A 15261-nucleotide genomic window follows, 5' to 3' on the forward strand; every position below is an offset into this window, starting at 1 on the left:
CATGGGGTTGCAAAGAGTTGAACATGACTGAACAACACTGTTCTTTTGTTTGCCTCCAGGATACCCAGGAATATGTTCCCAATACTATCCGGCATTAGAGCCACAAATCATGGCGATTAAGAGTGTAGCCTCTAGCCTAGAGTCTGGATGCCTGGAGTGGGAGCCAGACCTGCGCCAAGAGAACTCTGACAAGTCACTTGACGGCTCTGGGATTCAATTTCCAAGCTGGGGTCATAATAATGCCTACCTCACTGGGTCACTGTGAAGATTAAAATGATAAAATCTGCTTCAAAGCACTCAGAACAAGGCTGGCATACAGTAAGTGCTTAATTAATGCCAGCTCCAATAGCTGTTATTTTTTTAGTTTCACCCAATTTGAGCTGTGGCGGGTCCTCAGCGGGTCACTGTGGCTATATTCTAGCTGGAAAGGTGGACTCTCAGAGAGGGAGCTTCCTTTCCTGCCCCCCGCCCCGCACCACGACAGGTAAGTGGTCAGGATGCAGGGCCCTAGAACCCTAGCTCTGAGTCTGGAGAAACCCCTGCCCCCCAGACCCACACAGCTAGGCCAGGAGCTCAGACAGTTTGGGGTGCTTGGCACCCCAGCACCCACCCCATCCCCTCACCGATTTGCCGGCCGCTCCGTGTCCAGTAGCTTGAGGATGGATTTCCCATCCATATCCGAGGGGATGTCCAGCCCAGCGATGTCCAGGATGGTGGGGGCCAGGTCGATGTTGAGGACGATGTGGGGATTCCTGAGGGAGGCGGGGCGAGAAGGACTCGGTCACCAGGGCAGTAGTGACCCAGCCTCCCCTGGGGCGGGCAGGCTGGAAAGCTGCCATCCATCATGTCCCTCTCCTGCACCCTGGCCCTCAAAGCTCCTCCCTGCACGCTCGATTCAGCTGAAGCCCAGCGCTCACCTTCCCACCCTCTGCACAACCACGGGGGGCTGCAGTTCACAGGCCCACAGCTGGCTTCTGCTTGGCTCTTTCTTTTGCCAGGAAGGCTCTGCCTGCCCCAACTCCTGAATGGAGAACACTTTCTTTTGAGACGCACACCAAACCCTGGACCTTCCCCCGGACCCTTCTCTGAGCCTCTGATGTGAACACTGGCCCCCTCGCTGCTCCTGAAAGGCTGAGCACAGCCCGGCCTCTGGGCCTTCGCCCTGGGGTCCCCCTTTGCCTAAACATCCTTCCTCCGTGGCCCCGGTGAGCACTTGAACCACCTCTGGTTCTTCGCTCGACGATTACCAAAGAGGCAGATGACAGACTCAGTGGCCCCAGGATGCCCAGCTCCGGGGTTCACAGCCTGTGTGATCCCTTCCCCTTGAGGGTGGGCCCAGCCGACAGGACAGGCAAAGGGGGTGGGACGTCAGAGCAGGGGGACGTCACATGACCCACGCCTCTGTCCTGTTAGCCGTCCCTCCCTCGCTCCTTGCCACAAGTTCACCCCCAGAAAGGATGCCTGGTGAACACTCTGGGGGGCCGGCTGTGTGGGCTCAAGTCCTCCGTCTGCACCTGAACAACCCTGTGCGTGGAGAGACGGGTCCTTCCCCAGCTGAGCCTCTCTGGGTTTTGAGTCCTAAGAAGCAGATCACAGACTCTGAGGCTGACCAGTGTAATGACGGTTGCTGGATTACAGTTCAGCCCATCTCTTTCCGAAAGCAAGTAATCCTAATGATTTTAATGGTCATACATTCTTCTCAAATACGGAAAAACATTTACAAGTATCAGAAACCTGGTTTTGAGACAAATTCCAGCTCCTCTCTTCTGTGCTATGTAATCTCAGGCAATTTAACCCGAGCCTCCGTTTGCTTGTGTTTAAAACATAGATAACACTCACATCTACCTTAGAGGCTTGTTATCATGCTTAACTCAGTTACCTGGATAGAAGGTGCTTAGACCAAAGCCTGAAGAATCACACTGTATCAACATGGCTATTATTATAATAGCTATGATTATAGGTGGGGACTCTGAGATCCAGACAGGGAGGGACCCACTGAGGTCGGCAGAGGACGAGAGATGAGGCTGGGCTATAGCTCGCGCTGCCTGCCTCCTGGAAGCTCCACCAAACCTCCCGGGCGGGGCAGGAACATCTTGGTCCCAAGATGTTGCCCTTTCAGGAGGAATCCTGTAGCCGAGTCAGTGTCTGCGTGCGTTCAGGGCTCGGACGGAAGTCAGACCCAATAAGCGCCAGAGCAGTGACAACGTGCATTTCAAAAGACCCTTCGAGTTGGTCTCCATAACATCCCGGCTGACTTGAGGAAGCTGCAGCTATGATTACTGGCCTTTCTACCCCTCCCTGCCCCAGACACGACATTTTTGCTGCCAGGACGTGTCATTTCAAAGGTTAACCCACAGGGATGGCTGGCAGAGGGCCCACGTGGCCCTCGGGGAAGGATTGGGGGTAGGCTGGTTCCCTTGGCGCTGCCACTGAGCCAGCCCTGCTGACCTCAGCCCAGGGCCCCTCCCTGACAACCGCCAGGCCCACCACAAGTTAGAACAGACAGAAGTCGAGGTGGCATCTCCATGTGCTGGCAGGGCCACACAGTCCGGTTCCCTGACTCTCTGGCACAGTGCCCGCCACGAACAGTCTGTTTTCTCGGGTGCTAACAGTCCTGGCCTCCCCTTCCCCAACAGAGGGGAAGGCGACGATCAGAACCCACCCTGGGTGACATCACCGCCCCTTCACTCGGCACCCAGGCCCACCTGCCCAAATCCCGTGCTCCCAGGGGAGTGGCCGGGGGCTGTCCGCTGAGTTGCCTGATGCTTGCCCTTGTGGGTGCTAACGAGCCTGGAAGCCTCCCCGGAACTGCGGGGTGCTGGGGGTGGGGTGATACACTTACAGGGAGCCGGCCTCCACGTTGGGGCCCCTCACATAGAACGGGACCCTGATGTCGAACTCATAGGGCATCGACTTCCCTTTCACCAGTCCGAACTGGCCGATGTGGTAGCCGTGGTCGGCCGTGTATACGATGTAGGTGTTGTCCAGCTCGCCCGTCTCCACCAGCATGTTGTAAATCTGAAACGCAGGCAGAGCAGTGAGGATGCGGGGAGGGCCAGCGGGCAGTGGGCACCCGGTCTGCTCTCCCCTAAAGGGGCGGAGTGCTGGGGTCTCAGGACCTGTCCCTCCCCTGCTTCAGGTCTTCGCTCAACTGTCACCTCTCGGTGGGGCCGCTGGGACTGACCCAGGGGTCACTAGGGCCTCCTCACCTCCCGCCCCCCTTTGCTTGCCTTCTCGGCACTTATTTGTGGACTGTGTCTCCGTGCACTGGAATGTAGGTCCCATCTGGGTGGGCCTTCTGTCATTTTGTTCCCTGCTGGGGGCTGTGTGTGCTGGCGCTCAACAGATGCTGTGGGATGGATGGATGGATGGATGACTGGCCCAAGGCAGGAGTCTGTGACCCATAGCAGAACTCTCTGTGATGCAGGTGATTTTAACACCTGTGGTATGAGCCACATGTGGCTATTCAGCACTTCAAATGTGGCCAGTGCAACTGAGGAACGGAATTTTACATTTTATTGGGAAGTGACAATGTTAGTTGCTCAGTGCTGTCTGATTCTTTGTGGCCCCATGGACTGTAGCTCATGGTAGGCTCCTCTGCCCATGGGATTCTCCAAGCAAGAATCCTGGAGTGGGTAGCCCTTCCCTTCTCCAGGGCATCTTCCTGACCCACAGATCGAACCCAGGGCTCCTGCATTGCTGGCAGGTTCCTTACTGTCTGAGCCACCAGGGAAGCCCTTACTGAACTTAAATAGTCATGGATAAATTTAAAAATACATATCCAGGCAATGGAATATTTTTCAGCAACAACAAAAAAATTAAGTACTTTCAAGTGACCCTTGAAATCATCGCACAAAGTGGAAGAAGCCAGATACAAAAAAGCCACATATTGTAGGGTTCCTTTTATAGGAAATGTCCAGAATAGGTGAATTCACAGAGACACAAAGTAGATGACGAACTGCCTAAGGTGGAGGGGTTGGGGGTGGTGGTTTGGGGTGATGGTTAAGGGCTGCAGGGTTTCTCTCTCGGGGTGACGAAACTGTTCTAAGGCCAACTGTGGCGATGATCGTACAACTCTGTGAATAAGTGAAAACCCACAGAAACGTATGCTTGAATCGAGTGAGCTGGGCGGTATTTGAACTGTGCGGTATTTGAACTGTGCGGTATTCTCCAGAAAGCTGTTAAAAAGCGTACGTGGCCACACGTGGTTGCTGTAGTGGACCAACCAGAGCTGGAACAGTTCCCCAAGGGCTGGGGTTCCATCTGGATCACTCAAAGCTGTTTCGGGGTGCCTCTCCCTTCTGCCCGGTTCCGGATGCTGGGGGCGGGGCGGGGCGGGAGGAGGGCAGCCTACCGTCTCCATGGAGTCGTCCACCGACAGGAGGGTCTGCAGGCGCTTCCGCTGCAGCATGTTGGTGAACTGCATGTGGATGGGTTTCATGGGCCCCGTGTAACGCATGATCCAGTGCTTGTCGGGGTTGGGCGCGTAGTTGTAGCTTGGGGTGCTGGTGGGCAGACACGCATAGAGTCAGACCAGGCCGCGGGTTGGGGTGCTGGGCCCTACCCCCCAGCTCCCCCCGCCGCCCCACCCCCCACCCCGCCCCAATATGCCTGGGGAAGCAGCCGCTCTGTGCCAGGGCTGCAGCCCAGACTGAAACCCTGCCCCTCTGGACGCCAGCATGTCGGGGGCTCTGCCCCCAGGTTAGGTCAGCATCTCTCTGTGGGTGGGGCATGCCCGTGGGAAGACTGGGGGGGGACACAGCGACAGGGGACCTGGAGGCCCCCAGGAGGACTGTCCCTCCCGTCTCAGCCCTGCCAGCATGCCCAGCGCATCAAGGCCGAAGTCTCAGCCTGTGCTGGGCTCTCTCCTCCCTCGGATTTGCCCACCTCCCTTTGTGCAGGAGGGGAGAAGTTCAAGTTGAGAACCACCCACGGACACAGCACTGCATTCATTTTTCAGCTACATTGGGGAGATGGCGAGCGCCAGTTATCGTGGCTAATTAAGGTGTGTCACCTGGAATTTCCTTTTGCAATAGATTTTGTTTTGTTTTGTTTAAAAAGGAAATTGGTTAAAAGATTCAGTTGATAATAGTCAGGCAAAACTGTGAGAATGGCCTGAATGTGTGCATTTGGGACAGGCTGAGTCTACGACTTGTCACAATTATTCTTCCTGTGTGGTTTAATCTCCCATTTTAAAAAAGAGGAAACGGGGGTCAGAGGAGTTCCGGGACCTGCCCACGGTCTCACTGAGTGACTGGTGGAGCCACTGAGCTCTGAGACTTCTACTGTGGGGTCAGCTGTGATGCTCAATGATAAACGAATAAACACATGATAATCTGACCTCGGATGAGCACTGGCCATGTGCTGGGTGCACCCAGAAGGCTCTGCCTGTATCATCTCATTTAATATTCAGAACCGCCCTAGGCGCTGGGGCTACTTTTACTCACCCTGAGTGAGAAATGGAGACTCGCGGCCCAGTGAGGGGACGACCTTGCCAAAGGTAGAGCTGGGGGCTGAGCTCAGGAGTGGGAAACCCCACAAGGCAAGGGTGCCCCTCGTAAGGGGTCTGATGATACTGGAAGGCCAGGGGCCACTCGGATCTTACCACCCTCCCCTTCCCCAGGCAAAAGTGCAAACAGGGGCTAAGCTTCCTCTCCTTGAAGACAAAAGCTTTTCAAGAGGGCTATTAAGGGGGGAGGGCTGAGGGGGTCAGGGAGGGGATTAGGGTCCCAAATGTCCTCCCTTCCTCGGGACCTCAGCCCCCTCAACTTCAGAGAACTTTCCCCGGGGTGGAAGGAAAGACCCTGCAGCTCACGGGAGCCCATAGTTATGGAGATGGTTGCCATGTAGACGGAGTGGTCACAAGACTCCTGGACTTTGCGTTACTGGCTGGTCTCCTGCCGCTAAATCTGCCCTGGCTCATTCGATTGCCGCTTGCCGCGAGGAACGCGGCTCTGCCCCACCGGCCGGCTTAAGGCCTGACCCACATGCAGAACATTCCCAGGGGCAAGCCCACCTCCCGCACCAAGGGGGGCTGCGGGCGGCAGGAACAGCACAGAGAGACGCCCTCAGGGCTGGTTGGTGGTTTGGGGAAATTGTTCCCATGGCCCCAGGGGCCCGGATTCTGGATGCAATTCTGAGCAATTATCCTTGAATCTGTTAGATTCTAAGGGGCTGGTGTCTGCCCTGGAGAACAGTGAGGGGTGAGTCTGTCAAGAGTCTGCTTTCTGAAGCCCCTTCTCTGGAGACGGCTTTTGGAGCAGGATCTGGGGACATGCTTGGGGCCAGGCTCTCCATGCTCCCCTGGGATGGGGTCACATTTTCACGGGAACCCAGCCGACTGCTGAACAAAGAGGCGAAGCCCTCACCTCTGAAAGAATCCGAGGAATGTCTGCTTGTCCAGCCTGAAGGACAACATCCCCTCTTCTGCCGCCCCTTCTGGCCCCTCGCTCTGTGTCTGGAAGCCTGGCCCCACCCCCACCCCAAGAAGCGAGCCTGGGCCTGGCTCCCTTGGGTGATGGAAGGAGAGGCCCGTGACCCGGTCAGATGCCACACTCCGAGGACGCTCTGGCTGCGTGTGTGTGTCTGTGTGTGTGCGCCTGTCTCTGTACCTGCATGCCTGTATGGTGGTGTATTTGCATGTTTTGTGTGTCTGTGTTTGCATCTGTGTTTATGTGCGTCTCTGTGTGTGTTTGTGTATCTGTGTGTGTGTGTATGTGCTTAGATCTTTGTATCTGTGTGTTCGGGTGTCTGTTTCTGTGTATATTTGTGTATCTGTGTGTGTGTGTCTGTATATGGGCCTGCGTGTACATGTCTGTGTATCTGTGTAATCTGTGTGTCTTTGTGTATCTGTGTGTTCTGTGTATCTGTGTTTGTGTGCGCATTGGTGTATTTGTGTATGTGAATGTGTCAGTCGCTCAGTCGTGTCGGACTCTCTGCAAGTCTGTGGACTTTAGCCCACCAGGCTCCCCTGTCCATGGGATTCTCCAGGTAAGAATACTGCAGTGGGTTGCCATCCCCTTTTCCAGGGGATCTTCCCAACCCAGGGACGGAACCTGGTCTCCTGCACTGCAGGCAGATTCTTTACCATCTGAGCCACCAGGGAAGCCCAGTTTGAGTGTACATCTGTGTGTATCTATTTGTATATTTGTGTCTGTATCTGTGTGTGTGTTTGTGTGTGTCTGTGTGCGTCTCTGTATGTACGAAGCTGGGGAGGGTAGATGGGGCCCTGGGCAGGTGCAGTGGGACCGCATCGCAATGAGCAGCATTTGCCAGAACCCAAAGCCCAGCAGAGAACGTGACGCAGGCTTGAAGGGGTGAGAGTCTCTGACAGGGGCCTCGTGACGAAAAGATCTGGAACTCCGACCTGAGGGCTCTGGCCCCTCCTCTGCCCCCTGACTGTTGTAATTAAACATCCCAGCTGCAGAACTTTCTGGTCTGGAGGTTTGTTTTGAAAATGATTATACCCCAGAGATAAGAGAGCCTTCCAAACACACTCCTAATAAGGTGCGGGGGGCGCTCTGGGTAAGTAATAGTAGGCGGTGCTCATGTTCAAGATCTATAATTTTCATTTCAAAGGGAAAATAAATGAGCAGGCTATGTCAAGCAACCTCATCACGAAACTCCAGGGCTGCTGGTGGGGGGGCCAGCACCCCTTTTAGAGGAGACACTGCAGAAGCCAAGCGAAACTTCTCCCCACCCCATCCCGTCGGCAGCACCGAGCTGGCCTCATACTCCCTCTGCAGAGGCTGGGGGTGGCAGGCTGGCCTCCCAGGCGGGAGGAGCGCGCGGGTGGGGCCCCCAGGCCAGCTTTGGGGAGAGGCGGTGCTGCTGTCCTGGGATGTGGCTCTTCCTCACCTGTCCAACCCTGCTTCCCAAAGACCAGGGGGTCTGCGGACACGCTGCCTCACCCCCCAGGAGCCACTCTGGGTGCTGTCAGAAAGGAATCACAGCGAGCGGGGTGAGGACGGCGATGCATTCTGATTGTAAGGAAACTTAAACACCTGGAATATTCAGGCGGGCTCCAAACTGCCCTGCTCTTGCCACCCCAATGTCAGAGAGAAGGTTTGCTGAGCATCATGGCTGAGCAGGAGGTGGTTTGAGGCAGAGGAATGCAGAAGATTCCAGAAAGATTTTCTAGCCTGCTGGAAGAAGGAGGACTGGAGAGGTGGGCAGAGAGACGGCAGGCAGGAATGGGGGCCGGATGTGAATCTGAGCTCTGCCATTTACCAGCTGTGTGACCTTAGGGAACTTACCTCACCTCCCTGACAGGCAGCCTCCAAGACAGCCCTCAACGGCCCCCAATTCTACCGTGAGTAGCCCCCTCCCACTGGTCCGTGTGATGAGTAGAGTATGGTAGAGATGGTGTGTCCTTTTGAGATCAGGTTATAAAAGACTGCTTTGGCCCTAGGTCAGAGGCAGCCCTGTGTGTGAGCCCAGGCAAGCCTCAGGTGGTGGCACCCCAGCTGACATCTTGATTATATCCTCTGGAGACCCTGAGCCAGAACCAGACAGGTAGCCCCCAGATTCGTGACTCACAGATACTGTGAGATGCTACACACTGGTGTTCTAAGTGGTTCAATTTCAGGATAACTTGTCATGCAGCAATAGATAACTCATACATCAAGGGTCACTGGGAATATTCAGGGATTCAGTGCAGAAGATCCCCTGGAGAAGGAAATGGCGACCCACTCCAGTATTACTGCCTGGGAAATCCCATGGACAGACAGTCCAGGGGGTCCCAAGAGTCGTACACGACTTAGCAACTAAACCACCAGCACAGGGCTTAGAACAGAGTCTGCCATGGAGTCAATAGCTTATACAGGCTGTAGACATATTAGTAGCCTGATGAAGCTACAGACCCCTTCTCAAAAGAATGCTTAAAAATGTGCAAAACGAAACACACAGGCTTGGAAGGAAACCTATGGCACAAGCATACACACCCGAAAGGCAGTTCTAGGCACAGATCTCGGTGAGAGGATGTGGCCCCACGTTAACCACTCCGGTCGCATGCTTTGGGTTGTTATTACTGGATCTGTATTCCAGTTCTCCAGAGATCAGCTGTGTGCTCCTGGGTTCTTTAAACCAGGAGGATTAGAGAGAAGAGGCAGCCTTGTCTCCATCATTACATCATTGTGACCGAGCCTGACCCTCCCGCCTTTGTGTTACCCAGTAGCTCTGGAGGGGAGGCAGTGCCCTGACACTTACATGTGCTGAGATGCATTAGGAAAGAGGCTGGAGTACTGGGGGGCTGAGTCCTCAGGACCGTGGGGGGCTGCGTGGCTGATGACCATGAGCACAGGCCTGTGCGGGTACATCTTCTTGGACGTGCGGAAGAAGCTCACGCTGTCGTTGGTGATCAGGTCCGTCAGGTAGTCCTGGGGGCCGGGGAGAGACAGGAGAAGGTGTGAGAAGCTGGGCATCTGTGCTGAACATGCAAAAGTGACCAAAACAGACAATCCTTGCCCTCCTGGAGCTGCTGGTCTAGGGGCAGACATGCAGTGAGTGATGAAGTGAAACAGGGAATCCAGACAGTAAGGAGGCAAGCAGAACAGGGAGTGTCAAATGATAACACCTCACAGCGGAGGAAAAACCCTGAGGAGGGGTTAGGGAGGATGGGAGAGGAATTGCAATTTGTCATTCATTCATGACAGGTATTAAAATAATAACACTACTGAGTGCTTACGGCGTGCCAGGAACTCTTTTGGGTTTACATGTGTTAGCTTGTTAATTCTTACATAGTCCTAGAAAGTAGGTGTGATGATCAGCCCTGATTTCCAGAACAGGAAAATGAAGGCCCAGAGAAGTTAAGTGAATCACCCAATGTCACACAGCTGATAAATGTTGGCAGTCGGGCCTCCTGAGTCTTGGTCCCTAAGCCTGAAGTCTTTTCAAGGCCCTAGGGACTGAAGAGACTTAGCAGCAGCAGCAGCAGCGGGGATCCCATTGTGGAGGGTGCATACATGCCTGCAATGCTGAAGGGTCTGTCCTGGGGGCAGGAGCAGACGAACTTATAACCAAAGAGTCAAGATAGTGATGAGGAGTGACAGAAGGAGGAAATAAGACAAGATGTGGCAAAAAGTAATTGGGAGCTGGGGCAATCAGGGAGGGCCTCTCTGAGGAGGTGACACTCGAGCTGAGACCTGAGCGGCAAGAAGGAACTGGGTGTGGGAAGATCTCCATCATTGGAGTTCACTCTCAGCTGCTTGCTGGAATCCTTAGGGGAGCTTTACTGATGTCTGGGCCTTCTTCTGGTTTAGCTGCTCTGTGGTTCAGCCTGGGCACTGGACTTTAATCTCCCCAGGGGACTCCAATGTGAAGCCAGGAGTGAGAATCACCGAGCTGGAGGAAGTGTTTCAGGCAGAGGGGACAGCAAATGCAAGGGCTCTGAGGCAGGAACAAGCGTGGCTTGTGTTCAAGAAATAGAAAGAGGATGAACGGTTGGCAGGGACAATGCAGGGACAAGCAAATCGTGCCACAAACACAGGCACGCAGTAGCGGCTCCAGAACAGTGAGAGCCACTTAGATAAGCAGGCAGGAGGATGGATGAGTGGGAACGTTATAGACAGGAAATGAGGGCTTTAAAAGCTCAGCAAAGAAGTTGAGATTTAAGTTCTTCCTGAACTTGGTAAATCCTTAGCTGCTGATTTCCTTGGAAGGGAATGAATTCTTAAGCATTTACCCTCTGCTTCCTAGGAAGCAGCTCTGTTCAAAATGATAACTTTCAAAAAGAGACATTATTTTACAGGAAAAAAAAGGTGAAGAAATGGCTATAGTTTCTACCCTTCTCCTGTTGTACCCTGTATGAAATGCATACATACTCCCTGGGTTCCTACACCTCTAGAGGCACACAGCTCCAGGGACACTCGTGCACTACGTCTCTGTGCATAGGACGGTCACTGCACCACAGGGACCAGCAGTGGGGTGATGACTAATGACCCTGAGCCGCTTTCATACTGTGCAGTGCTGGGCAGACACCAAAAGGGGAGGAGGTCTATAGTGACCGAGGTGGACCATCGTCCCAGATATACTCTTAAGGGAAAGAGCAAACTACAGAGTCAAACTTCAGAAAAGTTTATTTATTTATATTTTTTTGTGGGAGGAGTAGGGCGGAGAGGAGAAACCAAACCCCTACCTTCATATGCTTCTGAGCACTAAGAGAAAAATTCAGAAGGACAGATCCCTAAGTGCTAATTGGGGAGCAAGATAAGGGGAGAGAGGGGAGAAAGTCACTTGTTACTTCATGCATTTTCCCTTGAAACATTTTGGGGAGTAAAAAAGGGTCTTATAAAGGGGGCCCTGTAGAACATTACATAAAAATAATTTCTTTCTATATGATATAAATTAACAAGCTGCTGCTATAGCTGCATTTCAAAAATGGGTCTAATACCAGTCCCTTCAGATGGTGACTTCACACAAACTTGACAAGCGAATATTGCATTTAGCCACGAGCCTGGTACCGGGGGAACCCACAAGGGACACTGGCTCTTATCGTTATCAGACCTTTGTTCCACTGACCTTCATAGCAACTTTGCAAAGTGGACACAATGCCCATTTTACAGATAGGAAAACCAAGGCCACCAAACTAATAAGCAATTCATTCAGAGTTAGAACCCAGGCCTTTGTGTGTTTTGGTGTGGTCCATCTTTTGTCCCCCGACAAACAAAAATATTACTGGGAGGAGTAGATGGTGGTTTACATCAGGTCTTAACAAACCTTTTCTGTAAAAGGCCAGATGATAAATATTTGAGGCTTCATAGGCCAGAAGTCTCAGTTACAATCACTCATCACTGCTGTTACGGCTGAAAAGCAGCAACGGCAGAAATGAATGGGCATGTCTAGGCTGCAGTAAAACTCTATCCACGCACACTAAAATCTGAATTTCATATAATATTCATGGGTCATGAAAATCGCTGTTCTTTTTATTTTTTCCAGCTAAGTAGACACGGAAAAACCATTCTAAGCTCAGGGTTGTAGCAAAACAGTTGGCAGGCTGGGCTTGACCCAAGAACTCTAGTTTTAAGAATGGATTTTGAGGCCTGATGGCCTGGGTTTGAATCCTGAAAGTGAAAATGTTAGTTACTCAGTCGTGTCTGACTCTTTGAGACCCATGGACCACAAGAATCAAATTCTCCAGGCAAGAATACTGGAGTGGGTAGCTATTTCTTTCTTCAGGAGATCTGCCCACCCCAGGGACTGAACTGGGTCTCTGCATCGCAGGCAGATTCTTTATTGTCTAAACCACCAGGGAGCATTCCCCTTCCAGCTGTGTGGCTTGGTTTCTTCACCTCTCTGGGCCTCAGTTTTCTCATCTAGTGATTAGGGAAATTAACAGCAAATCGCTCACAGGGTCTGGTGAGAAATGCATGGGTTAATTCATATACAATGATTCCAGCGGTATCTGGTGCGTGATACCCTCTAAAGGAGGGTTAGCCATTATTCCTCAGGAATCAAGCATTTTCCTTGTGAAAATTGAAACAGTACAAACAAAGCTGAAGTTCCCTTTGATAAGCTCTCATCTCCACTTCCAACCTTGGCCTCTTTAGTCTCCTTCTGAGAAAGAAGTATCTTTCCTGATGTGTTCTTACGTATGTTACAGTCGCTTTATGCATCCTTTTACATGAATCCTATCATACTGCGCACTTCCATTCATCCAAGAAACACAGCAGTGGACAAGACGAACACTCCTGCCTTCATGAGCCTTGTGTTCAAATAGGAGGACAGTTAACAGATGAATCCGTGATATACACAGGTGTGGCACACCCATGGTGATGGGGGGTGGGGTCGGGGAGGTGCCCAGTACACAGGGTGGTCTAGGAAGGTGACATCGGACTAGGGACCCGGAAGAGTCCTGCAGCTTGCTTTTCCACCAGTCCTTATATCCTAAGCTTCTCTGATGGCTTTAGACACCAACCCCTCTCAGTCATTTCGTCATTTCCCGCATTAGTGGGCTTTCTTGGTTGATTTCCTTCAATGACACATTTGCAGCCAACAGCTGGGCTAAGCGCCTCTGCATAGGAGGGAGGCTTCTCTGGAACAGAGAGAAAGTGCAAATGGTGGCTGCACTCAAGTTCACGGCAACCACTGTTTCTGCAGAGCCTCCCACCACCTGGACCCTTCCCTCTCCCCACCTGGTCACTCCTGTCTCCCTTCCGCTACCTGTTCTGCATTCTCCTGCCCTCTTTGACCATTCGGCTTGCTTTATACATCATTCTTTTCTCATCAACGCTGCCTCTCTCTTTCCGCTCTGCTATGAGGACCCCTTTTGGTGGCATCTGCCCGCCTTCGGGATCAGGGATTAGGGCAGAGTCCTCAGAGGGCCTTCTGAGGGGCACTTGGGAAGGACTGCTGGTTTCTTCCTTCCCTGGGCCTCTGCCAGGGCGCCCAGGGTTAGCCTTGGCAACGATGCTCTGACCTCCCAGAGTCATGGGTCCTCGCTCCCCAGCTCTGCTGTGGCTGGAAACTCCGTGCTCGCTCCTGTTCCCTCCTGGTGCTCCTGCCACCCACTGCTACCCTTGTGAGCCAAACCCTGGACCTGAGCCAGCTCTGACCCCCGAGGGCCCCCCATCCCTCTCTGTTTCCAGGTCTCCGGTAACTGGGGTCCCAGGAACTCTCCCACCTTTGTCAGGGGGTTGCCTCTCATTCTCAGGCTGAGATGCGTGGATGGCAGGAGACGGGTGAGAAAGCAGCCAAGGGGGTGGGGTCCCCTGGATAACTTCATTATTGGGCTGTGCTGAGGCCAGGGCGGACATGGTGAGGAATGTTAACAAGGAGGGAGTGGACTTTTCTGGGTATTTGAAGAATCTGCCTGCACTGAGGCTGGGAGGAGAGAAAAGGTGTGTTCAGCCCTGTGAGACTATGCTTTATTTCCAAGGAGTCCAGCAGACTGGCTAAACACCCCCAACCAAGACTTTAGGATGAATTTGCTCTGGGGAGGTCATGGAGACAGGCCTACTACGTGCAGAGTGAGACACGGGGTCTGGAGAGGCACTGCCCAGGTGATGCCATGTGTGGTTTCTGCCACTCAGGGCCTGGTCAGGCTTGCACACATGGGTGGTGATTACCTGTCAAAGCTGGGAGGGCTCCCCAAATGTGCTGGTATCTCCAGAAGGGAAGTGGGATAGAGTGTATTTTGGCTGCTGAGATGGCAGGAATATTTGCTAGTCACCAGATGATTTTTTTTTTTAATGATAAGTTTGGATGAACCATCAGTATTAGTCTCTTCTCCTTCCTGTCATCATCACCACCATCATCATTATTTAAGCCAGAGATCAGGAAGCTACAGCCCACTGGCTAAGTCAGGCCTCTTGCCCGTTTTTTTTTAAATAAAGTTTTATTGAAACACAGCCAGGTTTATCTGTTTATGTATCATCTACAGCTGCTTTTGGACTGCAAGGGTGGACTTGAGCAGTTGCAATGGAGACTATAGCTTGTAAAGTCTTAAGTATTTAGTATTTGGCCCTTTGCAGAGAAAGTTTTGTGTCTTGATCTGAACTAATATATTCTGGCGTTTACTATGTGCAGTGGTCTTCTCTATTACTCTACACGTATTATTAACCCCTGTGAGCTTCAAAAGCCTTTGTGGAAAAAAAAAAACTACCATGAAATACCACTATACACTTCTGACTGGAACGGTGTATGAGGGAGCCTTCTGGGGGTTGGCACTGTTCTATAATTTGACCTCGGTGGCAGTTACACAGATGCACACGTGTGAAAATTTCCTGAGCTGTCCACCTAGGATCCATGTACCTTACCTGATCGCAGTTCAACAAACCAGAACTGGCAAAAGTATGGCCTAGGAATGACGTAGGGGTTTCTCTGGTGGCTCAGATGGGAAAGAATCTGCCTGCAATGCAGGAGACATGGGTTTAATCCCTGGGTTGGGAAGATCCCCTGGAGAAGGAAATGGCAACCCACTCCAGTATTCTTGCCAGGAGAATCCCATGGACAGAGGAGCCTGGCAGGCTATAGTCCATGGGGTTGCAAAGAGTCAGACATGACTGAGCGCCTAACACAGATACATATGGGGAAGGAGTAGGTTAAGCTATAGAATACGATACGATGGAGGAGCGACACTCATGAGTAAGAACATGGGTGGATTTCAGCAAAGTATTAAGCAAAAGAAGCTGGATACAGAGTTAATCTACAGTGCTGGAAGTCTGAGCGACAGAAGTCCTTGTAGGAGGGGTGGCTGATGGAAGGAGTTACACGAGGGGGCCTTCTGGGGCTGGTGGCATCATCACTGCTTGACCTACGTGAATG

At 52.5% G+C, this 15261-nt stretch overlaps 1 protein-coding gene across 11 annotated transcripts in view; it reads right to left on the minus strand.

Annotated features, from left to right (window-relative positions):
- Nucleotides 1–15261, minus strand: part of SULF2 (sulfatase 2) — a 124958-nt gene that overhangs the window by 24351 nt on the left and 85346 nt on the right. For all 11 annotated transcript variants that reach the window (XM_069548762.1, XM_069548759.1, XM_069548765.1 and 8 more), the window contains exons 5-8: nucleotides 9208–9377; nucleotides 4355–4505; nucleotides 2843–3018; nucleotides 624–752 (exon numbers count right to left, since the gene is read on the minus strand). In XM_069548762.1, the coding sequence (XP_069404863.1) occupies nucleotides 624–752; nucleotides 2843–3018; nucleotides 4355–4505; nucleotides 9208–9377 (626 nt within the window). The remainder of the gene's footprint in view (nucleotides 1–623; nucleotides 753–2842; nucleotides 3019–4354; nucleotides 4506–9207; nucleotides 9378–15261) is intronic.

Source organism: Ovis canadensis, chromosome 13 (assembly GCF_042477335.2).
Source record: "Ovis canadensis isolate MfBH-ARS-UI-01 breed Bighorn chromosome 13, ARS-UI_OviCan_v2, whole genome shotgun sequence".
Taxonomy (NCBI): Eukaryota; Metazoa; Chordata; class Mammalia; order Artiodactyla; family Bovidae; genus Ovis; species Ovis canadensis.